The 27,838-nt window shown below is 41.5% G+C and overlaps 1 protein-coding gene across 1 annotated transcript in view; it reads right to left on the reverse strand.

The window, feature by feature from the left end:
* Nucleotides 1–5,156: 5,156 nt before the first annotated feature.
* Nucleotides 5,157–27,838, reverse strand: part of col4a1 (collagen, type IV, alpha 1) — a 50,106-nt gene continuing 27,424 nt past the window's right edge. Inside the window, exons 12-52 of the mRNA XM_080903934.1 lie at nucleotides 27,751–27,789; nucleotides 26,725–26,814; nucleotides 26,555–26,590; nucleotides 26,391–26,450; nucleotides 26,241–26,276; nucleotides 26,104–26,148; nucleotides 25,982–26,014; nucleotides 23,961–24,012; nucleotides 23,808–23,843; nucleotides 23,545–23,691; nucleotides 23,327–23,410; nucleotides 23,109–23,192; nucleotides 21,218–21,288; nucleotides 20,887–21,078; nucleotides 19,760–19,928; nucleotides 19,590–19,682; nucleotides 19,310–19,414; nucleotides 19,086–19,183; nucleotides 18,796–18,946; nucleotides 18,572–18,685; nucleotides 18,165–18,332; nucleotides 17,520–17,609; nucleotides 16,956–17,108; nucleotides 16,738–16,836; nucleotides 16,548–16,637; nucleotides 16,176–16,315; nucleotides 14,500–14,626; nucleotides 14,308–14,388; nucleotides 13,806–13,904; nucleotides 11,199–11,249; nucleotides 10,928–11,113; nucleotides 10,485–10,618; nucleotides 10,303–10,375; nucleotides 10,131–10,202; nucleotides 9,902–10,030; nucleotides 9,695–9,793; nucleotides 9,392–9,604; nucleotides 9,114–9,291; nucleotides 8,910–9,024; nucleotides 7,461–7,633; nucleotides 5,157–7,128 (exon numbers count right to left, since the gene is read on the reverse strand). Coding sequence (XP_080760060.1) covers nucleotides 7,047–7,128; nucleotides 7,461–7,633; nucleotides 8,910–9,024; nucleotides 9,114–9,291; nucleotides 9,392–9,604; nucleotides 9,695–9,793; nucleotides 9,902–10,030; nucleotides 10,131–10,202; nucleotides 10,303–10,375; nucleotides 10,485–10,618; nucleotides 10,928–11,113; nucleotides 11,199–11,249; nucleotides 13,806–13,904; nucleotides 14,308–14,388; nucleotides 14,500–14,626; nucleotides 16,176–16,315; nucleotides 16,548–16,637; nucleotides 16,738–16,836; nucleotides 16,956–17,108; nucleotides 17,520–17,609; nucleotides 18,165–18,332; nucleotides 18,572–18,685; nucleotides 18,796–18,946; nucleotides 19,086–19,183; nucleotides 19,310–19,414; nucleotides 19,590–19,682; nucleotides 19,760–19,928; nucleotides 20,887–21,078; nucleotides 21,218–21,288; nucleotides 23,109–23,192; nucleotides 23,327–23,410; nucleotides 23,545–23,691; nucleotides 23,808–23,843; nucleotides 23,961–24,012; nucleotides 25,982–26,014; nucleotides 26,104–26,148; nucleotides 26,241–26,276; nucleotides 26,391–26,450; nucleotides 26,555–26,590; nucleotides 26,725–26,814; nucleotides 27,751–27,789 — 4,287 coding nt within the window. The 3' untranslated portion in view covers nucleotides 5,157–7,046. The remainder of the gene's footprint in view (nucleotides 7,129–7,460; nucleotides 7,634–8,909; nucleotides 9,025–9,113; nucleotides 9,292–9,391; nucleotides 9,605–9,694; nucleotides 9,794–9,901; nucleotides 10,031–10,130; nucleotides 10,203–10,302; nucleotides 10,376–10,484; nucleotides 10,619–10,927; nucleotides 11,114–11,198; nucleotides 11,250–13,805; nucleotides 13,905–14,307; nucleotides 14,389–14,499; nucleotides 14,627–16,175; nucleotides 16,316–16,547; nucleotides 16,638–16,737; nucleotides 16,837–16,955; nucleotides 17,109–17,519; nucleotides 17,610–18,164; nucleotides 18,333–18,571; nucleotides 18,686–18,795; nucleotides 18,947–19,085; nucleotides 19,184–19,309; nucleotides 19,415–19,589; nucleotides 19,683–19,759; nucleotides 19,929–20,886; nucleotides 21,079–21,217; nucleotides 21,289–23,108; nucleotides 23,193–23,326; nucleotides 23,411–23,544; nucleotides 23,692–23,807; nucleotides 23,844–23,960; nucleotides 24,013–25,981; nucleotides 26,015–26,103; nucleotides 26,149–26,240; nucleotides 26,277–26,390; nucleotides 26,451–26,554; nucleotides 26,591–26,724; nucleotides 26,815–27,750; nucleotides 27,790–27,838) is intronic.

Raw genomic sequence — 27,838 nt, forward strand, 5'->3', positions numbered from 1 at the left:
CAACACACCCAACAATCCTTTGTCCTTTTTTTTTGTTTTGTTCTCTTTGACAAGTTGTGGTGAAACAAGTAAATGAATAAAAGAAAATACTGGTTTAATACTTGGCTCCACGATAGTTAACCATACGCAAAATATCCAAATATCCTTGATTCGGAATCATGAGGCACAAACCCAGCCTCGTGGGGTCGTAAGCTGTTGTAGCCCTTTTATCAGTCCTGAGCCTGGATAAATGAGAAGGTTTTGTCAGGAATGTAAAATTGTGCCAAAACATGTAGATGCGTCCGCTGTGGCAACCCCATGGGAAATAAGTGAGCAGCCAAAAGGGGGTTATTTCAAAGTACTAATTAATTGATAGCTCTGCAATAAACGAAGAGTATGGCAGTGAGAGAAGAGTGAAGAGTTATTTGAAATGTGTAAGAGTTATTTAACTGAGATGAATAAAGATAAAAGACAGATTGAGAGAGTACTGGAATGCCTCCCACAATTTCACTCCCACTCTTCCTCTTGCGCCCACGCACTCTCTGTTACTGTGACGTTCACTCTTCTTTTTTACTCCTCCGCTTGACTGTGGAGGCGTACTGTTCTCCTCTCATTCATACACTGCCACGCTATTTCCATATTTCTGAGTGGACACTGTGCATTGACTTAAAAATGTCTGTGGAGGAAGAGGAAGCACCATGTTTGGCTCCATGTGAGAACATCAGATTTCCGATCATGCTGAGATCGTGATCAGACCTCACATGAGTGCCAGGCTCTACAGATGGAGTTACAGCTCCAGTAATCGTGCTGAGAGATGAGCGTGTCTGTGTGTTATGGTGGACGTGTTTGCTGATCTCTGTGAATTTGGTACAAGAAAATATAAACAACAAAAATTAATAACAACTTATGTTAGCAATATATACATATACCATAGATAGATAGATAGATAGATAGATAGATAGATAGATAGATAGATAGATAGATAGATAGATAGATAGATAGATAGATAGATAGATAGATAGATAGATAGATAGATAGATAGATAGATAGATAGATAGATAGATAGATAGATAGATGTTAAACCACAGATTCCCTATAGCTGAGTGTGAGGCAAAATTATTACTTTCCCCAGCGCACATAACATCTAGCTGCAATACCATTGGTGCAGAAAAGGGAAAAACTAGTTCTGATGACAACTGTTGACAGTGGAGACTATATTTTACCTCCATTGCACCTTTCTTTTTTCAATATGTGCACTCACCAACAAGAGGGTATAACACAGGAGCTTAAAGCATCCATGCAGACCAAAGATTGCACCACGCACTGTCAAGGAGGATCATGCCTCTTAACACCTGATCCTCTTCCCCATAAACCAGCTGTAAATGGGAATCAGGGAGTTGCCCAGCATTACAAAGCCACTGCTAGATGACTGGAGCTGCAAAAAGATGCAGACTGTAAATTTAAAAAGTGATAAAGCAATATGATAAACTGCACATCAAAGAATTCTTGTTGGGATTAAACTTTGGCCACAAATAAAAAGATAATGCCTTTGTTTTCCTTTAGTTGTCTCTCATAAATAAACCAAATTACTTTGATTGTCAACAGCATTTGAACAATGCTGTTAGTTCAGGGGGTTGGGAAGCTCATCTTGTAACCGGAAGGTTACCGGTTCGATCTCCTGCTCTGTCTGTCCTGGTCGTTGTGTCCTTGGGCAAGTCACTTCACCTACCGCCTACTGGTGATGGCCAGAGGGGCTGATGGCGCAATATGGCAGCCTCGCTTCTGTCAGTCTGCCCTGGGGCAGCTGTGGCTACAACTGTAGCTGCCTCCACCAGTGTGTGAATGAATAGTAGAATTGTAAAGCGCTTTGAGGCTCTCGAAAAGCGCTATGTAAATGCAATCCAAACCAAAAGTTACTGCAGAAATGAAAATTCGTCCAGTCAACAGCACTCATCCAGTTTTCTGTTGTGCAATCTTGTTGATCCTGTGTGAACTGTGGCTTCAGTTTCCTGTTCTTAGCTGACACTAGTGGTACCTGGTGGGGTCTTCTCCTGCTGTTTCATGGTTTAATGTGTTGCATGTTCAGAAATGCTCTTCAGCACACTTTGTTTTTGTGGTTATTTAGTTACTGTTACCTTATCAGCTTAAACCAGTCTGGCCATTCTCCTTCAGCCTCTGGCTCTCAGAGAACTGCCGCGCAGTAGATATTTTCTTTCTCCATAAACCATAGAGATGGTTTTGTGGGAAAATTGCAATAGATCAGCAATTTCTGAAATAGTCAGACAAGCCCATCTGCCACCAGCAACCATGTTCAAACTCACTAAAATCAGCTTTCTTCCCCATTCTGATGCTCAGTTTGAAATTCAGCAGGTGTCTACATGAATAAATTGCACTGAGTTGCTGCCATGTGATTGGCTGGTTAAATATTTGCACTGGCAAGCAACTGAACTGGTGGACCTAATAAAGTGGCCGGTGAGCATTAAGTATACAGCATGCACGGTTTAGTGATTTATATGCACATTAAATCAAATTCTGAATCTCTGTTCTTTGAATCTCCTGACATCCATCCTTCACTTGTTTTAAAAGTGTCCTCAATTCACTCCCTATTAATCTCAGTGAGGAGCAGGGTCAGATAAACGACCGCATAAAAGAGCAGTGACACTTTTCTGCTGTTATTCTTCTCTCCACACAGTCTGACACTCAAACTTGCAAGGCTTTCCAAAGTACAGCCATTTAAAGGAGTATATATATATTAGCCCTCACTCAAGAGATACCTTAATGTCTTTCACAGCAGAACAAAAGGATGGCTGCAGTGGAGGAGGACAGTGACAGCTTGATAAGAAGCTGGTAATAACCTAAAAGCTGTGCTATGGCCAGTTCTAGTTCTTGTCCAAGCTGCTTTATGCCATAACACAAAAGTAACTTAAATAATGAAATAAATAGTCAGATCACACTCTCAGGACTGGGTGTTGACTTTTTGTTGCACCACTTTTACAATGTCATTCTAATTAAGGTGGTTTTCAAACAGTTCCCAGCATAGCTCCACTCAACTTCCACCTGACTGGAGGTCTAATCAGGCAGAGCAATGAAAACAAGTTTGTGGCGGAGCTTTTAACAAAAACACAATTAAGCTGTTCAAATGTGAAGTCCTGAACTTATTTTGTGTGATTTGTGTAAGAGTCCAGCCGGTGTGAAGCCATCAATAGCATCAGCAGCCAATAGTAAAAAATAAATGATTAGAACAATTTTTTTTTAAAAACAGAGCAATCACTGGCACTTGTCCTGGTCTAGAGCTCTATTTTGAATGAAAAGCTTCAGTGATTGCAGCGACTAAAGAGACAATTGTCATGAGAAACATGATAAATAGTCCTTAATTTACTGTTAAATATATGGTAAGTTAAAAAAAACAAACGTTGCATCAACATTATTATGAGTTTTACTGAGCTTTTTTTTTTATTGTTTTCAGCAGGGGGACGGTGCAATCATCCCAACTTATCAAACTGTAGCCTGCAGCGTTATAGAGACCTATATTTAAAATCATTTTCTGAGACTCTTTGTTCCCGAAATGAAAACGGAAATGCATTCTAGTTTTTTGCAGAAAAGGCAAGCAGTGTTAACAAGATGTTTGTGTTTTTTTAGACAATCTCATTCTTGGTTTACAGTGTGTTGCAGCTGCACGAGTAGCATGTTTGAGACACCTGCATGGCTTTTGAGCCTAATCTGTATTTGGCTAAGCTTTGGTCAAAAGGCTTGTAAAGTTGCTGAACTCTGCCACTGATCCACTCCGGAGAAAGGTCATGGTGATGAATCAGGACAGGTTCCCAAACACGGCACATTTAAGTACAAGAAAACATGCATTCCTCACAAACTAACATTTCGGTGCTAACAAAACACATTATTTAAAATGAACCTTGTTCATTGGAACCATATATTAGCAGGACACTGTCTCTATGAAAAAAAAAACATCATACAGTTTAAGCTGGAGTTTAAGCTGGCACAAAGCCCAGCTCTCTGCAGGAGATTGTAACTCTTAAGTTGAGTCTCAAGCAGTGTTAGCAAACAACAAGCAGTATTAAGAAACCTAAAGGGGTTAATTTTGAACTTTAAAGCCCCTTAGCAAGGCTGATTACCTTCCCCAACCACATGACATTGACTTTGTGTATCTTTCTATTTGTATGTGACATTCAGTCATGAATGAATAATAAATGAATAAATGAATATCGCCAACAACCAGTTGATTCAGTCTCCAAAAATTAAGAATTAACTTCAACAAAAATGATAGATCAATTCAGGCAATAATGATATGTTAACTTAAATGCAGAAGAACCAATTTTCACTATTTACTTTGCATACTGCATTAATTAAAGGTTATTAAACAACAGTTTTTTCTCAATTCCAAAACAAAATTATTCTGTTCTTTCCCGTGAATGTGTAAAATAAAGTGTTAGTTTTACTTGAAAAACCAGTGGCAAAAATTCTTAGTGGGTTATATTAAAGCCCAGTGACTTCTCCTCAATGAGGCTAAAGTGCGCACGTGTTCTTATCTTTGTAACAAATAATCATTTTTCCTCGGCCCGTTGCTCCATGTTGCGTGTGCCATTTGACCATTAGACCTTTCAGTGTGTTGTGACCATCCAGCCTGACTTCCACCTGAATGACCTTGCTGTCACCGGTCAGAGGTCAAGGCCCCGTTTGACATGTTTATGAAGACAGCCAGGGGTCATGGGCTGTGTTTGTCTGTCTGGTGACAAGAAAGGAAAGAAGGGATAGGATTCCGGTAATAAATGAAAGACGAGACGAGAGTTGAAAGGGGGGGTTATCTGGTTCTCTGCAGAATGTATTGATCGGTTTGTGTTTTCGTGGGGTGAATGGGTTTGTTGGCCACAGTCCCTGCAGAAGTGCTGAGGTAGTGGCTGCAGCACACTGTAGAAGGGTTGCTACAAACGTTGCATTTAATTTATTGGTCATAATATATCTGGAGTAAGCTTTTGCTGCATGCTGTTGCCTAGTGACTAGTAAAAACAAAATGAGCTTTGGAGTCACACATACTGGGAGCTTTCATATAAGAAAGCAGCAACTTGCTCTGTGTATGCTGATGCTGCCCTCTAGTGACATTTCTGGAGTACTGCGTTAAAAATGTTGGAAACAGGAAACACAAAATAATAATTTTTAAACAATTCCTACAAATCATTTTATTTCAGGAATTACACAGTTTTGGAAGTGAAATATTAAAAAGTATTTTCTGTTCTGGTAATCACTGTTAGGAAAGGCTTGTTTAACGCTGGAAAATAATTCTAATACTCTACAAATGTCTGAGCATTTTATCCCAAGTAGGGCTCATATTCAAACAAAAACAGGTTGCAGTCAGTGTACAGTCATTGCCTTAACTTTGCATATTTCAAAAGCTCTGAAAGGGACACAGAAATGTCCCTTTCAGAGCTGTTGAAGCTATTTCGGAGCTCCGGAGAACATTTGAGGTCCAACAGGCTTTCTAAGATTAATATACGCATGAAGTTTTCTCCAGATGCTGTACATAAAGAAACAAATCTACACAACTCTATGCTAAGACCTTTTAAAGGATTTTAACCTGCATAGGCACTATATGTCCTCGACCTGATTGCGTAACCATCACATTATGACTCATCGATCCATCCGTGGTCCTTCAGTTTGTCCAATTCAGGGTCACATCTGGGCTGGAGTCTATCCCAGAGAGGCGGGGTACACCCTGGACAGGTTGCCAGTCTGTCACAGAGAAACAGATAACCGTTTGCACTCACATTCACGCCTATGGCCACTTTAGAATCACCAATTAACCGAACCCCGTGCACGTCTTTGGAGTGTGGGAGGAAGCCAGAGTACTCGGAGAGAAGTAACATCATGACCTTTAGAGAGGATTACACTTTGCACTAAATAAACAGGAATAACAAAAAAGCATTTCACAAAGGGAAACAGTCAAGTACACATCCAAAACTGCAAATACAAGTTATGTATCTATACACGTGCATCTCCTTAGGATCACAGATGATGAGGATATGTTTCACTTAAGGGGGTAAAATCTTGGAAACAACTGTTATAAACAAGGTTTGTACAGAGAAAAAACACAAGAAGGATGATTTTTTCTTGGCTATTTCTTTGTGTGCATTTGTCATGTTAACAACAGGGTTGTGCAACAATATATATGTAGACATTGCAACACGCATGCCATTTCCAAGCCACTCAAATCTTGTTTTCTCTCTCTCACACACACACACACACACACACACACACACACACACACACACACACACACACACACACACACACACACACACACACACACACACACACACACACACACACGCCTGGTAATGCTATTTCAGTGCTGTTTTGTATGTTAATAAGGCGATGGTTTTCACGCATTAACACATTCTTTTCGGATATATGGCATCTCAGATACACTCGCGTCGAACATATTCTCAGAACTCTTATAAATAAAAATGGGATTAATAACACACAAAGTAACTCATCAATAACCTGAGGCGAGTATGTTGAACTATGTTAAGAAGGAATGTGTTGTATTTACAACAGAGTGAGTAGCATACTGTACATCTGTGTCTGCAACTTTATGGCGGTATAAATGGCAAGCATCTGTAACCAGTGGTAAGTCCTAGCTTTTACATTAGTAGGGTTTAACTAAGGTGTGAACGTATATCATATTGTGTTGCTATATCTTTGAAACACTGGTAGGGAATGGAAATAAAAACAATGAAAAGAAAAAGGCACATAAGATTCAATAGCACCTGACTGACACACACAGCCCTTTCAAAATTAACACCAGTTTACCAGTTCAGGGGGCATGTCAGTGCAGTGGTAAACTGGGTGTCACACTTAACATGTTGTGATTGTGTGTTTCTGCATGGAGCAAGCGGCCACTTGGTCTCTGTGGTTTGGTTTCAGTCTCTGGCCATGATCCTATCCTAAATGCCAGGCAGGGCAATAGCACCATCCTTTAGAAAATGGGAAATAAAGCTAAGTTGATGACGTCAGCGCACGCCTTATTGCTCTTCGGAGGCCTTTGGTATTGCTGCTTATGTCCTCTTCATGCAAACCTGACAGCGGCTTATGTGTGTTCGGAGGCTGCCGGCTTTTAGCGTTGCTGGGACGGGTTTCCTGAAAAGAGGGAGAGTGAAAAAAATATTATATACCCATGATGTAAACTTGAGGGAAATGTGATGATAACTTAACAACAGCAGGCAGATGAGCTTGTCTCACTGCCCTGTACCAACACACAAAATTACTAAAAGCTTTGTTTGAGTGTTGTCAGAAGTTTGTTACAGTGATAAGCAGATCCAAAAATACTGTTGGATGTTTTACAATAAACTGGAGCAAGGTCATGAATTTAAAGGTCAGCAAAAAAAAGCATTTCTCAAAGTTGTTGAGTAATTTGAATTTTTTTAAAAAGTCAAGAAAGTCAATGTCTGCGTGTCAGAGTTCTGCCTTACGTAAACATTTCACTGTCTTCAATGGTAGCGAGCCAGAAGCTGTAGGAGTTGGCGTAATAGTTGCAGGTTCCTCGACCGTGACACTCGATGAATGGAGCGCTACGGAATTCCTCCAGACAGGAACCGGGAGAAGCCAAAGCCTGGCCCGAACCCTCAGCACCAGCACTGGTGTGCTACACAAACATGCAATGCAAATTAATGAGGGGCCTTTTACATCTATAAGACAATAACTAACAGAGTTTTATTGGCGTTTCTTATTTACAAAAACAAGCAAAGTCTAGTATCAGCTGATCTCACTGCCATCCCACATCAGCTGATAACATGTGTTTGTCATACCTCATATAGAGCACGCTACTTAAGCATCTTTCCACAGATGCTGTTGGGTTTGAAAGCTGCTTTGCAACCCGCCTTTGCCTCAGCTCTTTTAAGTTCACACTATTTCTCACTTAAGTAATTCTGTTAACTTTCAGGGGTTTAGCATTACATGTATGTGCAGAACACAGGCATATCACTAAATATAAATTATTTCTTCTTCTTTTGGTCGCTCCATTTAGCGGTCAGCACAGTGAACAATCTGCCTCCATCTCACTCTTTCCTCTCTGCATGTCCTCATTCACTACATTCATGAATTTTCTCTGTGGTTTCCTCTTTTCCTGTCTGGCAGCTCCATCTTTAACATTCTTTGTCCAAAAACTGCCCTATTCCTCCTCTGCACAAGCCTCAGCCTTACCTCTCTTTGTCCCCAAGCTGCTCACCCTGAACTGTCGCCCTGATATATGTCTCAGTGGGTTCTCAGTCATCCAGGTCATGGTACTGTAGTCTTAGGAGCTTGACGAGAGGTTTTAGGACCGAAGAAGCCTCTTGGATGAGAGTCGCCTTCTTCTCAAACTCTGATAACAGAATTTCTAATCATCCTGGTCACTCCCAATTAACATCTTAGCATCCTAAGCTAGCAACCCCCCCTCTTTGTCAGTGCCACCATCTGCAAACATTCCCTTTCACTCTTGCTGCTATCCTTCTGTCACAAATCACCCCATGACACTCATCTCCACCTGATTCACCCTGCCAAATATAAATTACTACAAATGGAAAAACAATCCACTTTTGATTGAAGGAGTACTGACTGCAATGAATAATACTGCAGTTTATAATGGAGTGTACTGAGCCAACACCCAGGGAACGCAGCTTGATCTCATTCTCTGTAGTCAGCAAATATAGACAGCACAGAAAACAGAAGTGCTTCCCTTGGGTGACTGTGATCTGCTTCACAGCCACTAACTGATTCAACACTTGTGCACATATCAGCCCTCTTTGTCACAGTGCAGCAATTACAACCTTGCACTACTCATAATTACATTTCTGAAATGCTCATGGTGAGTCGTTATTATATAGCCATGACTTATTCATCCATGGTGGACAAATATATTTGAGAGACCAGAGCTGTCTTACCATAACAAAGGAGTAGCCGATCCACAGAGAGTCCCAGCCTTCGGGGCACGGTGGGATCATAATGGTCTGACTGTGAACTGCTATCACCATGGCTGGAGCTTCACATACAGCGCACCTGTGCACAAATTCATATGAGAACAGCACGAGTCAAATCAAGCATCAAACACATGTGAAACAGCAGAGTGTAAAGAAATCGTGACTTACCTACTGATGAAGGGTTTAATGCTTTCACCAGTGATGGGTGCCATGCTCATGGGCATGGGCTCAGGTGAGGTGAGCCAGTAGGAGTAATCATTACGGGAGGCAAAGTTACACACATTGTTGATATTACAGAAGAGGAAGGGCATGGGGCTGAACTTTTTTAGACAGCTGCCTGCCGTACCTAAAATGCAAAGCCAAAAGAATATCAAATGAACCCACAGATATTTTCCGTTATGTCCCTGCTTTATATTGAGGCCTTCCTTCTATTCATATCGTCTCACCTAAGTCTTGCCCATGAGAGCGCTCATTGCCCTGGAAGTAGAGCAAGGAGTAGCCATCATATATGAGAGAGGTTCCCTCGGGACACAGTGGGATGTCCACCGATTGGCTGTGACGTGTTACAAGGAAACCGTGATCCATGGACGAGGGGCCGGGTGGACCGGCTGGGCCTGGAACACCATTAGGTCCAGGCGGGCCAGGGTGTCCTCTAGGTCCTAAAGATATGAAGAAATCAGTAGAACCAAAAAAATGCCAGCACAGCAAAGAGCACCAACACCGTGCATTAATCACGTGGAGTGTCTCACCTTGTGGCCCTGGAAAGCCAGGCTCTCCTTTGACCCCGTTCTGACCATTATATCCAGGGAGACCTTCTTCGCCTTTTGACCCTGGAAAACCTGTCACACCTGAGAAAAATGAATGAAAATGGTAGCGTTATTGAAAAGGGTGTGGGTGAAAGGCGAGCAGGAGTGAGCTGTTGTGTGACAGCGGTCTAAATGGGGTATAACCATCACCTCTATCTCCTTTCTGCCCTGGAAGCCCAGATGGCCCCTGAGGTCCCGGTAAACCTTGAATTCCTGGGAAGCCAATGTCTCCTTTTATGAACATTTGAGGGCCGGGAGGACCAGGAGGGCCTTCGTTACCTAAAATAAGACATAAATATTTAATTTAAAGACGTTTAATACATTAACATTTAATAACATCAATATTACCACAGCTAAGTTTGTTTCATTCTTGTGTTACCTTTTTCGCCTGGGAATCCTCTGTCTCCAGCTTCACCTCTATATCCAAAGTCTCCAGCAACACCCTTTTGTCCTGGGGTTGGTAAAAGTTTGTTTTACCATAATTATTTTTTTCCATAATTGCTTGAACAGATGCAGATGACACACAAATATATCACTCTGAATACACTCACCTGGGAAGCCAGTTACACCCTGTAATCCTATCTCTCCCTTCGGTCCATCAAGACCTGGAAGCCCAGGTGCTCCCTGTAATCAAAAACATAAATATTGTAATGGCTCTCTCTCCTCTGAAGGAACACTATCTAATGTTTACAGCAAGAGGAAAGCTCAAATTGAAAACAGCCTTATGACATACCGGCAGTCCAGGTAATCCAGAATCCCCCTTTATTCCCGACTCTCCCTGGAAACCCTGGAGACCTTGATCTCCTTTCTCTCCCTTCTGTCCATCTCTGCCTGGAAAGCCAGCAGGTCCTGGTTGTCCTTTGATTCCTGTTTGATAAAGACAAAGAAAGTTGTTTTTTTTAATCTATCAACTACTGTATCTGGAATAAATAACCATGTTTATGCACTTTTTATGCCCTGACTTCCCCGGAGTTTCCCCTGATGCATCCATCAGAGTGGAAGTGTGTGAGCATTATATAAAACTGCTTAGGTATAGAAAATGTGCGTACGACTAGGTGAATGAGATTTGTAGCTGAAAGTGCTTCGACTGCTTAAACAGAGTATAAAGTATAAGTAGTCCTTTTTACCATCACCATGAAGCAAAAAATTATCTGCATCTTTACTTTCTCACAGTACCTGCTTCTCCAGGTTGTCCTGTTTCTCCCCTATCTCCTTTAGGTCCTTCTAGAGAGAAACCCGAGGGACCCTGTTCTCCTGGCTGTCCTTGAGGTCCCTGTGGGCCGGAAAATCCCTTATCACCTTTCACACCAGGGACACCTGGAATACCTGGGTTGCCAGGAAAGCCAGGACTGCCTTTGTCTCCTGCAGTGAGGGGAAAAAAACATATGAAACTTTGCTGTCCTATGAATTGAATCAATATAAACATCAGTGTTGTAGAGGCCCACACCTTTGCTGCCAAGCTCGCCAGGCGGCCCAGGAAAACCTATTCCAGCCATACCTGCAGAAAGGGGTAGATACAGGATATATATTTTAATACATTAAAGTTACTGCTGCAAACAACATTTGTTTTAGCAAAATTTACTTCCAAACAGAAATAATCTCACCACAGTTCACTGCCCACTGCATCCTCTAATTGTGTTTGCTTGTTAAAGCATGTGCTCTTAAAATAAATTACTTAAATCGTTTGAGGAAGAGAGCTTCTCTCTCTCTCTCTCTCTCTCTCTCTCTCTCTACATATATATATATGTATATATATATATATATATATATATATATATATATATATATATATATATATATATATATTCGGACTGGAGAAGTGTAGTCGGATGGTATCAAAGAGAGGGAAGGTAGTCAGAACTGAGGGGATTGAACTACCAGAAGGCAACATTGCAGACATAGAGGACAGTTACAAGTACCTGGGGATCCCGCAGGCGAATGGGAACCATGAAGAGGCCGCTAGAAAAGCTGCAACCACCAAGTACCTGCAGAGGGTCAGGCAAGTCCTGAGGAGTCAGCTGAATGGTAAGAACAAGATCCGGGCCATCAACACGTACGCCCTGCCCGTGATCAGGTACCCTGCTGGGGTAATAGGCTGGCCAAAGGAGGAGATAGAAGCCACTGACATAAAGACAAGAAAGCTCCTTACCATGCATGGAGGGTTTCACCCCAAGTCCAGTACCCTGAGGCTGTACGCTAAGCGGAAGGAAGGGGGCCGGGGACTGGTGAGTGTCAGCACCACAGTCCAGGATGAGACAACGAACATCCAAGAATACATTGGGAAGATGGCCCCAACTGACCGAGTGCTCAGTGAATACCTCAGGCAGCAGAAACCCAAGAAAGAGGAGGGAGACGAGGAACCATCATGGAAGGACAGGCCCCTGCACGGTATGTACCACCGGCAGATAGAGGAGGTGGCTGATATCCAGAAATCCTACCAGTGGCTGGACAAAGCTGGACTGAAAGACAGCACAGAGGCACTAATCATGGCAGCACAAGAACAAGCTCTCAGCACAAGATCCATAGAGGCTGGGGTCTATCACACCAGGCAAGACCCCAGGTGCAGGCTGTGTAAAGATGCCCCAGAGACAATCCAGCACATAACAGCAGGGTGCAAGATGCTAGCAGGCAAGGCATACATGGAACGCCATAACCAAGTGGCCGGCATAGTGTACAGGAACATCTGTGCCGAGTATAACCTGGAAGTCCCGAGGTCAAAATGGGAGATGCCCCCAAGGGTGGTGGAGAATGACCGAGCTAAGATCCTGTGGGACTTCCAGATACAGACGGACAAAATGGTGGTGGCTAACCAACCGGACATAGTGGTGGTAGACAAACAGAAGAAGACGGCCGTAGTGATCGATGTAGCGGTTCCGAATGACAGCAATATCAGGAAGAAGGAACACGAGAAGCTGGAGAAATACCAAGGGCTCAGAGAAGAGCTCGAGAGGATGTGGAGGGTGAAGGTAACGGTGGTCCCCGTGGTAATCGGAGCACTAGGTGCGGTGACTCCCAAGCTAGGCGAGTGGCTCCAGCAGATCCCGGGAATAACATCGGAGATCTCTGTCCAGAAGAGCGCAGTCCTGGGAACAGCTAAGATACTGCGCAGGACCCTCAAGCTCCCAGGCCTCTGGTAGAGGACCCGAGCTTGAAGGATAAACCGCCCGCAGGGGCGTGCTGGGTGTTTTTATATATATATATATATATATATATATATATATATATATATATATTCTCATTCTTTGTATACTTCCTGATGTGTTAGTTTTTTATGAATGACATATAGTACAAGATGGCTACACAATTTCAGGTTCAGAGGTTAAAGCTTAGCTTCACACAAGTTCAAAGAAAATGATTAAGATGCAACCTAAAGAACTGAAAAATGAAGGTTTCATGTAAGAGCCAAAAAAGCCCAGCATGTAAAAAAAATCTCAAAATTTAAACAAAGCATTAAAAACATTTGTACAAAAAAAAGGTTTTTTTTATAGTTTCATATAAAATCTGAGGAGAGTGAATTTTGAGACTGATAGGTGACCTGACAGGGAGCTGGGGTTGATTATGTCTGCAAGGCCTGATCTATAACTTTCCATCATTAAACTGGACTTCACTGAGTGTGTGCCGTTGGTGCCTTTTGGAGCATTTTTATTGGATTATCTAATTTTATGACTTGTTGTGTGGCACAGACCATCCATCACATTTCTGCCTCAGATTTTTTTCAGTGAGATTCCTTTACCTTGAATTAGCCTATGTGTCTTGCTAACGTTGTCTAAGCAACCTTTCATCCAAATAAGGCAAGTTTGGTTCCTAACACAGCCATGGCCCCAGTGCTAATACTGATCCTTCAATATATGTAGTCCAAAGGATACGTCTATTTTTACAACAGCTGTGATTTTTGTTTGTTTGTTTGTTTGTTTTTTGAGTTTTTTTTGTTTAGGGTTTTTTTTTTTTGCTTTTAATGTTGAAAAAAATGATTGAAGGCTCTTTTCCTACAGTGGAGTAAAAAACTCTCTCACTGGATGGTTGGCAGTCTTCTTGTAACTTCTTACAGACTAACCTGGCTGTCCTCTCTCTCCTGTGGACCCTGGGATTCCATCAAGTCCAGAATCTCCTTTATCTCCCTTTTGACCAGAAGACCCCTGCCGGCCAACTTCGCCTGGAAAACAACAAGTATACATACTACAGTGTCAAACTGGAAGAGTCACAGTTTTCACCTGCTGATTTCCAAAAACACTAATTTGCCTGGGACACGTACATCATTTAGCTGTCAGTGCTCATTACAGAAAAAACAAAAAAGCTTATATTTAAACTCAGAATTTAGCCAAAGTGGTTTCTTAACATAATTGATGTGAAAAACGGTCAAGCAAGGTTACCACCCTTTGAGAGTTTTGAGAAGTGGCACACTCACCTTACTGATCCAAAAATCACAACTCAGTGATTACTCTTTTTTTTTTTTTTTTACCTCAAATGTGTCCCACAAGATTGCCTCAAACCATGAATAAATTTGTGTAATGTAAATATGTGGATACAGTTGCCTGATAAACAAGCCTCTTACTTACCAGGCCGGCCATCTTGACCAGGCTCTCCTACAAACCCAGGAAGTCCAGGGGTACCCTTGTCCCCTGGTCTACCTGACTGACCTGTACAACACACAGATCACAATACACCTTAAAACACAACATGTATGACTACTGTACCTTGATTTGACCAGGTAAGCAAAACTAAATTGACAACCCAGACTGAAATCCGACCTTGATACCCAGGACTGCCTTGTTCTCCTTTGGGTCCTGGCAGTCCTGGCTTGCCAGGCATGCCCTCTTGGCCTTTCTGACCCTTATCTCCAGCTTGTCCTGGGGATCCTGGCCCGCCAGTCTGACCCTGTACAAATAAAGCAGGAATTCTAATTAAAGAAATGGAAGGGCTCATTAATATAAAGGAACTACTCTGACTATTTTTGAAAATTTAACGGCAGCTACTGCGATGTTTGCCTTTCCACCTCTGCTGAGTGTCAGTTAACAGCCTTGTAATGACGACCTGTTAATAACATCAGACCTGCACTGGACATGAGAAGCAGAGTGTGTTGATCATTTCATCTTCACACTTTTGACAAATACAGTTTGTATTTAATTATTTGATTTCCTTAAATTTTAAGTTTGTTCACTTCCAAAGAAATAAACAGTGTTTCATTTCTCTAACAGCTTTTATGGAGAGAGACAGAATATCAATCAAAGATCCTGAAAAACACATAAAAGTTTTCAATTGATTTGTATGTCATTGAATGAAGTATCCGATACATTAAAAACCACCCGTAATTCTGGCTCCCACAGATTGGCTGTACCCATGTGTCACACAAATTACAATCAATCAGTCAATCATTTACAGATACTCCTGCTCTCAGATCGTTATGTGTATAAACCACAACCACAGAATCAGTTTGTCCCATTCCAGCCTCTCCACCACCATGTGCAAGACCAGAGAGGTGAGCTTTGGACTTGTCCCTGGCAAGGGATACCAAGAACAAGATTTGTAAACCTGACTGGTGAGAAGGTGACAACTACTGATGTGACTATTCTGAAATGGAAAAAATAGGAAATGACCAACAGCTCCATGCAAGATCTTGCCTTATGGCATGAAGATGATCAAGAGAAAGGCTGTGGATCAGCCCAAACGTTATGGGAAGAGTTTGTTAATGATCTTAAGGCAGTTGGGACCACAGTCCCCAAGAAAATCATTGGTATACCATGCCGTAATGGGTTAAATCTTGCACATAAAAAGGCACATGTACAAGACCCGTCTCAAGTTTGCCATTGAACATCTTAGTGACTCAGAGAGGGCCTGGGAGAAAGCGCCGTGGTTAGATGTAAGCTTGCCCCACTGTGTTTGGAGGAAGAGAAATCTGAACATGAACCAAAGAACACCATCCCCACAGTCGAGCATGGAGTTAGAAACATTATGCCTTGGGCAGGGCCGTGTATCATAAAAACCTTGGCCAAGAACCTCCTTCCCTCAGCCAGAACACTGAAGATGCCAGCAAGGAAACAAAGGAGTGGCTAAAGAAGAAGCTGTTGATATTCTGCTTCTCTCAGTTAAAATGAAACTACCATAAACAATTAGGATCTGTTCATATTTTTGTAAGTCAGCACATTTTAAATTCAATCAGCCAAGGTGGAATAATGTTGTAGTACTGAAATTATAAGAATATTATAGGATTAGAATCCCTCACTATAAATCACAGTGGTATTTGTTAAACTGGAAATGATTTTTATTATTGAATGACACTTGCTACCAAAGCCCATCATAGGTCTTGTCTACTTATATAATAATTATTAATATGTATTGTACTGTGGAGTTGATGCTGACTCAAATTTCTGCCTGTATCTGTAGAATCAGTGTTGTAACAATCAAAGGTTTTTTAATAGTGGAATACCTTTTGTCCTGGAAATCCTGGGACGCCAATACCCGGCTCACCAGGTAATCCTGTGTCTCCCTTTTCTCCATCCGTGCCTCTGAATCCAGGATGTCCAGGTGTACCTAAATCTCCTTTGACACCCTTTGGACCACTTGGACCTGCAAAAGCAGACAATGTGTCCATTAACAATCAATTAATTTAATGTGCATAGCTGTTGCTCGTCACAGTGAAATGTAAGCTAAGATTTTCCCCTGCCTGAAACGGTCTTAATACAGGTGCTCGCACTTGTGTTTTTATAGAACTTAAATTGTACTGACTGTAACACATTTATTACAGGCTTGTACCCATACATTCATTCTCACAATTTGTGTATTATCCGTGTGCCTCTACCTGGTACTCCCATCTCCCCTGCACCACCCTTCGGTCCAGGTGGTCCCATACCACCAGGCTCTCCAGGTTCACCAGAGTCTCCTTTGTCACCTGAAAAATATCAATAACATTACAATTACACTTGCTTAAAAATTAGCACATATAAAAATAATGCAATAGCACAAATTGAAGTTCTGGTCAGATAACTCACCAGGTTTTCCAGGTAATCCAGGCTCTCCATCTTTCCCTGGCATTCCAGGATCTCCTGGCAATCCAGGTATGCCCCTCACTCCACTGGTCCCTGGGCTACCTAAAAGTAAAAAAAAGTATTCCTTAAACTATAGGCAAATATACAGATTCAAAAATGGGTTTGTTTGTAAATAAATAAATGTGAACAAATTCTAAAAAGACGCATATGTTGTTTTATACCTATGTCTCCTTTGTCTCCCTTCACTCCCTTCATGTGCTCCATGTCAACATCACTCATGTTCCCAGGAGGTCCCTGAACACCCGGCTCTCCTCTGTCACCTTTTAGTCCAGGCTCTCCAATATCACCTCTTGGTCCAGTAAGACCAGGATCACCTGAGAGGAATGGAAGGAAAAAGACATTTTTATTGTGGTGACTGTTGTTGTGGTTTGGCACTATATATACAAAACACTCAATTTAATTGAACTGCTACTGATGAATAAACCACAAATAGCCTAAATCAGGGGTAGGGAACGTTAGTCCTCGAGAGCCGGTGTCCTGCAGGTTTTAGATCTCACCCTGGGTCATCACACCTGAATCAAATGATTAGTTCATTACCAGCTTCTGGAGAACTTCAAGACATGTTGAGGAGGTAATTTAGCCATTTAAATCAGCTGTGCTGGATCAAGGACACATCTAAAACTGGCAGGACACTGGCTCTCGAGGCCTGAAGTTCCCTACCCCTGGCCTAAATTGTGAGACATGGAATAGAAAAAACATGAGTTTTTATATTTGGCATTCCTCACCTCTCGGACCAGTAGATCCAGGTGTACCGGGAGGCCCAGGATATCCCGGTATTCCAGGTGTTCCCATTAATCCCATTTCACCTTTAACACCTAAAAGATTAAATGGGTGAAAATGCTTTAAATAAGCTTGTGTCACGTCAGGAAAACACACTACATCGTAATCAAATTTTAAAATGACATAAATGCAATGTGATGCATTGGATATAGCTTCAACTTTTCCATCAGAAACCCTTTTCTCATTAGTTTCTCATTAGTTTATTAATTCCAAGCTCTGTGGTTATTTTCTTTAGTTAGTGGGGAAACTGGCAGTAAAGCTCAACATTTCTGTGGATATATTTCATACTAAAAACATTGTTATCCTTATATCCTTACTTTGAAGATTTTTAATTTGAAACATGCACAGAAGGTGTTAAAAGTTACTGACAACAGCTTGACACGTAAGTAGTTACACCTTGAAACAACCTCAGTGTATCTAGTTCATTGTGGGAGCAGTAAAGATGGTAAACTGTAAATTATGTTCATTAAAAAATATATTTTTTACTTTTTCACAAACTGACCCTTTAAATAAAAAGTATAATGAGCAAAAAAAAAATACTGTCATACAAATCCCGCCACACAAATGTCCAAAAGGATTGTTTGTCTTACCTTGGTTTCCAATGAGTCCATCCCTGCCTGGTAAACCTGCAGGCCCTGGCAGTCCTTTAGTACCTGGTACTCCTGGAAACCCAAGGTTCCCTTTCTCTCCCTGAGGCCCTGGCATGTCTAGACCAGGAGGACCTGGGTAGCCCTTCTCCCCCTTTACACCTTCCCCACCTGGACAGGACACACACATAAACACATTTGATTTCTACAGCACTAATCACATTAATTTGCTTTGCTTCTGTTCTGAGTTTCAGCTTTCTATTATGGTGTCAAAGTAGCATGCACAGGACTTGAAACTGCATATACAGCCATGATTGTTTTATTATCTTGCCCTATGGATTTCTTTGTGAGATGGTACAGATTATCTTGCAAGAAAAATAATATTTTTTTTCTGCTGAGTTGTAGCTCACCATGAGGACCAGGCTCTCCAGGAGGTCCCTGTAGTCCAGGAGGTCCAGGCAATCCTTTTCCTGGAGGACCGGATTTGCCAACCAGTCCTGGAAGTCCAGGAGGTCCCACATCACCTATTTTTAAAAAGAAAAAAATAATGGTCTTGGTACCGAAGATGGAACTTTTCAGCATCAATTAATTGCAAAAATAGCTTCAGAGCAAATTTGTAATAATCCTGCCATACCTTTGAGACCCTGAGGTCCAGGTGGGCCTGCATGTCCTTCTCGTCCAGGAACACCAGGGTATCCAATGCTGCCCTTCTCTCCCTGGAAGCCAGGAATTCCTTGGTGGCCTTGTGAACCTTTGGGACCTGGAAGTCCCCGTCCAGGTTCACCCTGTAAGTTATCCAAATAAGCACTGACACTGATTCACCTGGGAGTTAAATCTCTAAAGTTAGTCGCTCTATATCCAGTGATACTTTGCTTTTGCTTTCTACAAGTATAATTAGATTTATAAATAGTGACAAATCCAAACCTTTGGTCCACGTGGACCAGGAGATCCTGTTGTGCCATCCTTTCCTGATCTTCCTGGTTCTCCTGGTAATCCGGGGGCTCCTGGAATTCCACTGCTTCCTACAAACATGAAAAAAAATGTTTCTCTAAGTTCTGTATCGCTTACCTCATGTACAAACCCTGTATACATTTTGCTCCATGATACTTAGAAAGGAGGGTTGTAGTCAATATTATGAAATAACTCACCTTTAGGGCCAGTTGGGCCTGGAAATCCAATCCCAGGAGGTCCTTGTTCACCCTTTTCTCCTGGAAAACCGGGCAACCCTTCGTCTCCTGGAAGGCCTTTGTCACCTGCAGCCAACAACAAATTGTATAGTAAACGAAACAAACTATTTTTACATATACATGAATTTTTTGGATCATATTTTGCCCTTCCATGGTATTAATTAACACAAAATTAAAAACAAATACAGAAAACATGTTTTTAATTGGAGTTAAATGAAATCATGTTTACTATGTTGCTCACCTATAGGTCCCTCTCTGCCTGGTTCTCCTCGTGGTCCGGGTACGCCCTGAGGACCAGGAGTGCTCACACCTTTCCCTGGCTCACCTTTCGTACCTGGTGGACACAAGGTATGTTATCAATCAGTGTGCAAGTGCAGTATCACAAACCTGGGTTTCAGAGTTCATGCTTACCAGGTCGTCCAGGTTGTCCAGGAACTCCTGGATTCCCCTGACTGCCCTTATCTCCAGTCTGTCCTGGTCGGCCAAAGCCTGGCAGACCAGGCGGACCCCTCTCTCCTAGAGGGCCAATAGGACCGGGATCACCATCTGGTCCACGTTCACCCTTGATGCCCTCTCTGGCCTGAGGAGAAGATTGGTGAAAATGTATGTCACTTTTCTTTTAGAAAAGCCAACCACAAGTTAAAACGAATAAACACTTCACTGAGAATGCAGCAATCACAGAGTGACCTGCTCTCACATTTTGAATTTGACAGCAGCGAAGAATCTCAAAAAATTAGGAAGGGGGTGAAAAAGGCAGGAAAAGCAAGTGGTACAAAAAAGATGTACCATGATTTTGCAACTAATCAATTTGAATGACAACCGGTCAGCAACATGACCGGGTATAAAAAGGACACGTTAGAGAGAGAGAGTCATGGACATTGTGTCCTCTGGCGTGTTATCTGATCGAGACTTTATCTTGATCGGTTTTGAGTTGCATTGGTGCCTATAAAATTGGGAAACTAAACATCTGGAAAGGGCACCATCAGTGCTAAAAGGTTGTAGAGCAACACAAGCCCTTGCATATTTCAGCAAGAAAATGCTAAACCACATCTATTACAGCATCATGGCTTCTTAGTAGAAGAGTCCAGGTGCTGAACTCATCTCCCTGCAGACCAGACCTTTCATCAGTTTAAAACATCTGGAGTACAATGTCACGAAAAGTACAACAAAAATGACCCAGAACTCTTGAGCAGCTGCAATCCCATATGACACAATAATGGAACAAAAGTCCCAAAAGTGCATCAGCTGGTCTCCTCACAGATGATGCGACACAGAGGTAAATGTGAACCTGCCCCACCATCTTTGAGACGTGTTGCTTCCATCAAACTAAAACTAAAAATGAGGTCAAATTTTTCTTAAAATTGTATCCCCTTTATGAGATTTGCATTGCATTCTATTTTTCCTTATATTTTAAATAGCATCTTAGCTTTTTCAGAATTAGGTTTCTATTCCAAGCCCTGTCGTCACATAGTTATAGTGAATAATGCCAGAGACGATAGTAAAAGGTTGCACAGCAATTTTACACTGATGTCACTTACAGGTTCTCCTTTCAGGCCAGGAAATCCTGTGGGACCATCTCTTCCTGGTATTCCATCCAGCCCGGGCCGTCCAGGTAATCCATTATGACCAGGCAGACCCTTGTCCCCCTTCAGACCAGGAGCAACAAAAATGTCCCCTGGTTCACCAACAGCACCAGGAGCCCCTCTTAATCCAGGATTTCCTTGAGCACCCTGCAGACAGGTAAAAAAAGAAAAAAGGGAAAAAAAGTACACTGCTGTTCATGATCTATTTTTTTCTCAGTGAAACTGTGAAAGAAAAATCAGCCTAAGCTGATTCTGTCATTGGTGTCTCAAATAATATTCTGCTCACAGGTTGTCCAGGTTGTCCAGGTTGTCCAGGAATACCCTTTTGTCCTTTACCGCCTACTACACCAGGAGGTCCTGAAGTGAAAATGGACATTGTGCATCTTTAATTTATTAAATACTCATTTGAATGGGTAAAACACAGAAAAAAGGAATAGTGAAACCAATGACTGCCACAACTGTGAAAAGTTGAGGAAAAAAACAAAATAAATGAGAAAACAAAATAAATGTTCAAAAATATAGTTAGGGCCAGATGTTTCTTGACAATACTGCAGCTGCATAAAGCTTTACTGCAGCTGATTTCAGTTACTGGTTGCTTTGTACTGTTTGCAGCATTTAGCATTTTATCACTAACATTAGCATTTGTATCTAAGCAGAGGATATAGCCTTCAGAAGGCATCCAGCTACTTCTATCAGCAGTCACATCATCAGTAAACGTTAGTGACCCGGTTCAGCTGGCAGTCCTAACGTTGCCTCCACTGTGCTTCATGAGCCATTTGTCTCTTTCTCCGTACTGTCGTTGTAAACACTCTTTGTTTACATTTATGAAAGCGTTTTCTTAATTACAGGCTTTGACAGTGATACTCTTGCTTTCGTCAGAGTGCTCATGTCTTGGTCAGATCTAATGTGATCATCAGAGTGGGCAAACATTTCAGCTCATAGTACATATATTTCATTTTAATATTTCAACCTCAACATTGGTGATTCCCATTTATTTGACCTGCATGAAACAATACTGTAACAACACCTCTAACAAAGCATCTAAGGAAAATGAGCATGCGTGTTGGTGCTGTTGAATTTGCTTTTCCCAACTCTTTATTCATTCTTCTTCACGTTTCTCCTTAACCTCAAGTCCAAGGAAAAGGAAAAGACAAAAGAGATCTTTTTTTAGACTATTTGCCTGCAGCTTTTGTCTTTCCTGTGCTTATTAGTTTCACCTGAATTTCTTGAGTCTTTGTTTGTTGTTGTTTTTTTATCTGCTTTTTGTTTTTTTGTTTTGTTTTTTTACTTACTTTACTGTTTCTCTGTGCCCCCTCTGTTCTTTGTAAGTCTGTGTTTCTTGGTCTGTGTCTTTGCATGTTTCGAGTTTCTTGTGTTTTCTGTCACTCTGTATTGTGAATTATGTTCTCATGGTTGGTCTTTTGTTACTCCCTCGAGTCTAGTTTCTTGTGTTCCAAGCTTAGTATTTCCCTCTGTGTATTTTGGTTCTTAGAGTCCTCTGCTTTATGGGTTACTGTATGTCTGTTTCTTAGCTGCTGTCTCCACCATGTCAAGTTCGCGTCTCCGTGTTATACTTCCTGTTTTACTTTGAAGGTCTGTGTCTTATGTGAATGTGTTCTGCTTTGCTTCCTTGTCTCGTCAGTTCTGATTTCTCCCAGCTGTGCCCTCCTTCTGTGTCTCATTCCCCTCGTTACTTCCCAGTGTATTTAAACCCTGTGTTTCTCTGAGTCAGTGTCGTGTCGTCCCTCATGCTGTGTGGATCGCCTTGTGTCTCCCTGTGAGTTTGGGTTGTGATTTTTCCAGTTTAGTTTGCTTTTGTATGCTTTTTCCCTGCCAGCAAATAAAGCTGAGTTCTTTGTGTTTAAACCTCGTGCCTGAGTACCTGCATTTTGAGTCCAACTCCTGCCTGCCACACAGCGCTTCCTGACACTTCTTCTGATTTAGTTCAGCTATGTCTTGTTTTCCTCACCTAGCTCCAATTCTTGATTACCCTTCTGTGTGTATATAACATGTCTGTCTTGCCCTTACTCTTTATTTCTGTTTTTTCTTTGTAGTGTTTTACTCCTGCTGCTTCTGGCTTTTTACATTTCCAAACGAGTCTGCAGAGTTTGCAGACTGGACATGACCATTTTTTTAAAAATATACTTCAAATTTGAATGTGACCACATTTAACTCACCTGTGTCTCCTTTAGGACCTGGAGGACCACGTAATCCAGGTGTGACAGTGCCTTCACACTGAACACACGTATCCCCTTTGTCACCTGAAACAGTTTGCAGAAACAGCAATTTAAAAAATTATGTTTTACATAAAGCGTTTTTCAGCAGTCCCTTGGAAACAGACACATTTATATTTAATCTAAATAGATATGTCACCAGTAGCAGCTGCTGTCCTTACCTTTCTGTCCCACTTCCCCTTGTAACCCTGGAGGTCCAGGTAGGCCACGATTCCCCTTCTGAATGTTACATTCACCAGGGTTGACTTGTAAACACACAGACAAAGGCACACACACGCACATTAGATTGTTTAACAAAAACTGGCAGATACAGATTGTATTGACGTTTCCCTTATTCTCATATAATAAAATGATTGCATCATTCAAAGATCAGACATACTTGGTGGTCCGGGTGGTCCAGGAGGACCAGGGTTCCCCGGTTGTCCTGGAGGTCCGACAAGAGGCTCTCCTTCCACACCTCTGTCTCCCTTTTCACCCACCTCTCCTTTGTCTCCCTTCTCTCCACGAGGCCCTTCAATGTGTCTGCCTGAAATACAGAACAGGAAAGTCATCAGGTGTCTTATTAAGATTAGCGTGTTTATAACTAAGATGTGAAGGCTTCATGTTTTGCTGTTTAAAAAAAGATTATGAGTTTATTTATACCTGTTAGACCCGGCTCTCCCCGAGGACCAGGAAAACCTATAGATTAAGAAGAAAGCATGAGGAAAGGGAAAACACCGGAGTGATCACAGATTCACAATGGAGTTCATGAGTGTGCTTTAGTGGATTTGATAACATATTATATCATGCTTTTACCTTTCTCTCCTTTTGAACCTGGGGAACCAGGAGCGCCACGAGGGCCAACACCCTGCATAATTAATAAAATTGCATAATGTCAGGATTTATTTAACTTTCATGTCACTTAAATCTATGTAGGTGAACCCACATCTATGCTAATCCTTTTTATGCTTCAAAGACAAACTAACAGTTGTAGCCAGTCATGATCAACGTGGGAAGTTAATAGGCCTTGTCAAGTTAAGACACTGGAGAAGCATCAACACTGCTTATTAAAGGTTTTCAGTGACGGTTTGTATATGTTTGACCCTCAATATGTACTTCTGACTCTGTGTGGATTAGAGAAAAATCAAAATTGATTCAAACTTATCCACACAGATCTTATCTTCTAAAATCTTTAAAGGTATACGCTGTACAATCATTCCACATAAATCCAAATAATAGTTTGTGGAAGTCATCATAAGACAAAAATCACCATGCACATCTAACCACACCTGCGAAAGATCCGTCATCGCCTCTCTAAATTGTACCTCCTTATACGGTGATCAAAGTACTATTACAAAAGCTCTTCTTCACTCTTAAAATCACAAATTTTCCAATGCAAACAGCTAGATCTTGGTCAATGCTATGAATCTACCTCCAGAGGCTACACAAGGATGGCAGATTATTTCTAGAAGAGCCGAGCTCTGCTGCCAAACAGACAAGATATTACACATAAAATTAACACTAGTTGATGTGAGACATAACATGACCATAACAGTGTTGTTCTGAGGGGTACGAGCTATAAGGTACAACTGCAATTTATCATATTCACTGCCTTCACTCACTTGAACTTGAGTGACATCACATTTTTAATCCATAGACTTTAATGTGATATCGGTCCACCTTTTGCAGCTTCTGGGAAGACTTTCCAAAAAGGTTTAAGAGTGTTTATGGGAGTTTTTGACTATTCTTCCAAAAGTGCATTTGTGAGCTCAGACAGTGATGTTGAACAAGAAGGCCTGGCTCACTGTCTCTGCTCTAATTCATTCCAAAGGTGTTCTTTTGGGTTGAGGTCAGGACTCTGTGCAGGCCAGTCAAGTTCTCCCACACCAGATTCACTCATCTATGTCTAAATGGGCCTTGCTTTGTGCACTGGTGCACAGTCATGTTGGAACAAGAACAAGCCATCCCCAAACTGTTCCCACAAAGCTGGGAGTGTGAAATTATCCAAAATGTCTTGGTGTGCTGAAGCATTAAGAATTCCTTTCACTGGAACTAAGAGGCCAAGCCCCACTCCTGAAAAACAACCCCACACCATAATCCCCCCTCCAGCAAACTTTACACCTGGCACACTGCAGTCCGTGGGATTGCTATCTGTAGGAGTGTGATTCATTACTCCAGAGAACTTGTTACGTTGAGTTGCTGTCATTCCCAGGTGTTTCCTCTTTGTTATAATACCAATAACAGTTGACTGTTTAATACGTATTAGTGAGGAAAATGTCATGACTGGATTTGTTGCATAGATGGCGTCCTATCACGGTGTCATGCTGGAATTCACTGAGCTCCTGAGCGCGACCGATTCTCTGGCACATTTTTGTAGAAGCAGTCTGGATGCCTAGGTGCTTGATTTTATATGCCTGTGGCCATGGAAGTGAGTGGAATACCTGTTTTCAATGATTTGGATGGGCCAGTGAAAACTTTTGCAACAGACTATATGTAGCCTTAAAAGCAGCTTGAAGCGTGGGTTTTCCAGTGGCCCTTAAAACCGGTGAATTGGACATTCTTCGATAGCACTTTTCTACACAACATGTCTCATTTCTCACCTAAGCACATTTTTCTGCATCTAAGTACTTTCTATCTACCATTCACACTCTGATGTGTCCTGCCCAAGGATACATTAACATGGAGACTGGAGCAGCCAGGGATCAAACTACCAACCTTCCGATTTGTAGATGACCTGCTCTACTTCCTCAACCACAACCACCCAAAACAAGAAAGGACTGTTCCATTTCAATAATCTTACTTAAAGAGTAAAAATGGGAAAGAGAAGAATCACATACCTCACCAGGTGGTCCCCTTTCTCCTTTTTCGCCCTAAAATGAACCAAAACAGTCATAATCCCTTCATTCATAATTCCAGACTAAAGCACTGACTATAATATCCAATTAGCTGGAATACTTACCTGTAAACCAGGGTATCCTGGGCCTCCAGGAAAGCCTCTTTCTCCCTGTATGAGAATATCTTGTACTTTAGGAATTATATGTTATGTAATAAAAGATAACAGCATTTAGAGTGCTTATTGCTGTAAACTATTGTTACCTGTAGCCCATTGTCTCCATCCTTGCCAGGTTTACCCTTAATTACAGAAACAAATATTTTATTGTTTCTTTTTTTAGGACAAAAAAGTTTAGGTATCACACAATTACACCATCCAACAGTAACGACACACACAGACAAATTTCCACTTACCGGTGGTCCATCTGGGCCGATATCGCCTTTGACTCCGTGCTGATATGGGATGCAGAAGCCCTGAAAGGGAGTCAAGTGTGTCAAAAGCAATGTAATAGATATCAAATAGCTTGCATATATAATAGCAAGTTTTACACTTTAGTCTTTGAAGTAAAAATACTAACCTTGTCGCCTTTCTCTCCTGCTTCTCCTTTGAACCCCTTCAAGAATTAAAACAGAGCAATATTCAGAATAGACAAAACAGAATCTATGTCATCTTTGTTTTTTCATTTCAAGCAATGATTTGTTTAATCACAGACAAGAACAGAGCGATATCTGTGGCGTGGCTGAGTACCTGTGGCCCACGAACAACCGTTTGTGATCCTTTCTGTTCGAATGATGTTGGTCCAGGAGGGCCAGGTGGGCCTTGAAGTCCTTTGTCCCCCTGCAGGGGAGATAAAAATAAGGGCCACAGTCAAATAGTTAAGAATATAAATGTCAAACATCAAAACAAATTAAAACTTGTAATTTCAGTTAGTAATTGACTATGGAGGAGCTGCTCAGCCACTGAAAAGCCATGAAGCCCCGGGCACAAAGGTTTTTGGTTTTTTTTTTTGCTAATGTGTCTGTTCAGTTCAGGTATATTCATATAGTGCCATCTCACAACAGCTGTCACCTCAAGCACTCAGGGAGCTGCAGCATTTTGGATTAACTGCTGGACTTCTAGAGATCTTTTAGGACAACCTGCTAATAATGAATTATAATAGTCCAGCCTTGAAGTAATAAATGCATGAACTAGTTGTTCAGCATCACTGTCAGACAGGATGCTTCTCATTTTAAAGATACTGTGCAGATGTGGTACTGGAGGTTTTTGAAGCATTTGCAGTGCAGTTATTGGACACTTAATGTGACTCACTGTGTAGTGTAGTCTACCAAGTCTAAGAGTACCTATGAAGCCGAAATTCAAGTTTTTCTTGCTAACATTGGGTGTATTTTATGCTCTCGTCTAAATGCGCCATTTCTGACTCCATATGTAGTATACAGTTATAACACAGAAAGAAACATCTGTAACAGGATGTGACTGGGGCAACAAGAACCCTACAAAAATAAGGTTAATAAAAAGACATGCTAAATGGTACAGCAATAACTTCAGCGTGCTATGTAACAGTTTATCATTAACAACAGTTGTAATGAGATATTTGTTATATCTTGTATATTTGCTAATGCTGACCCGAGTTTGCCTCTTAATTTAGTGCAGCAAGCACGAGAAAATTGCATGAAAAAGCCAAACAGAATGCTTTCTGCTGAAGGTCAAATTCCTCTATGCTATTTTGACATTTAACACTTTTTGCTTCTTATTTATTTGAAACATAAATCTTACCTTTTCTCCTTTCTCACCCTCAAAGGCCAGCTTATCTCCCTATAAGGAGATCAAACAGTTACACTCTCATGCAGTTTCTCAAGTCAGA

This window comes from Rhamphochromis sp. 'chilingali', assembly GCF_963969265.1.
Source record: "Rhamphochromis sp. 'chilingali' genome assembly, chromosome: 14".
Taxonomy (NCBI): domain Eukaryota; kingdom Metazoa; phylum Chordata; class Actinopteri; order Cichliformes; family Cichlidae; genus Rhamphochromis; species Rhamphochromis sp. 'chilingali'.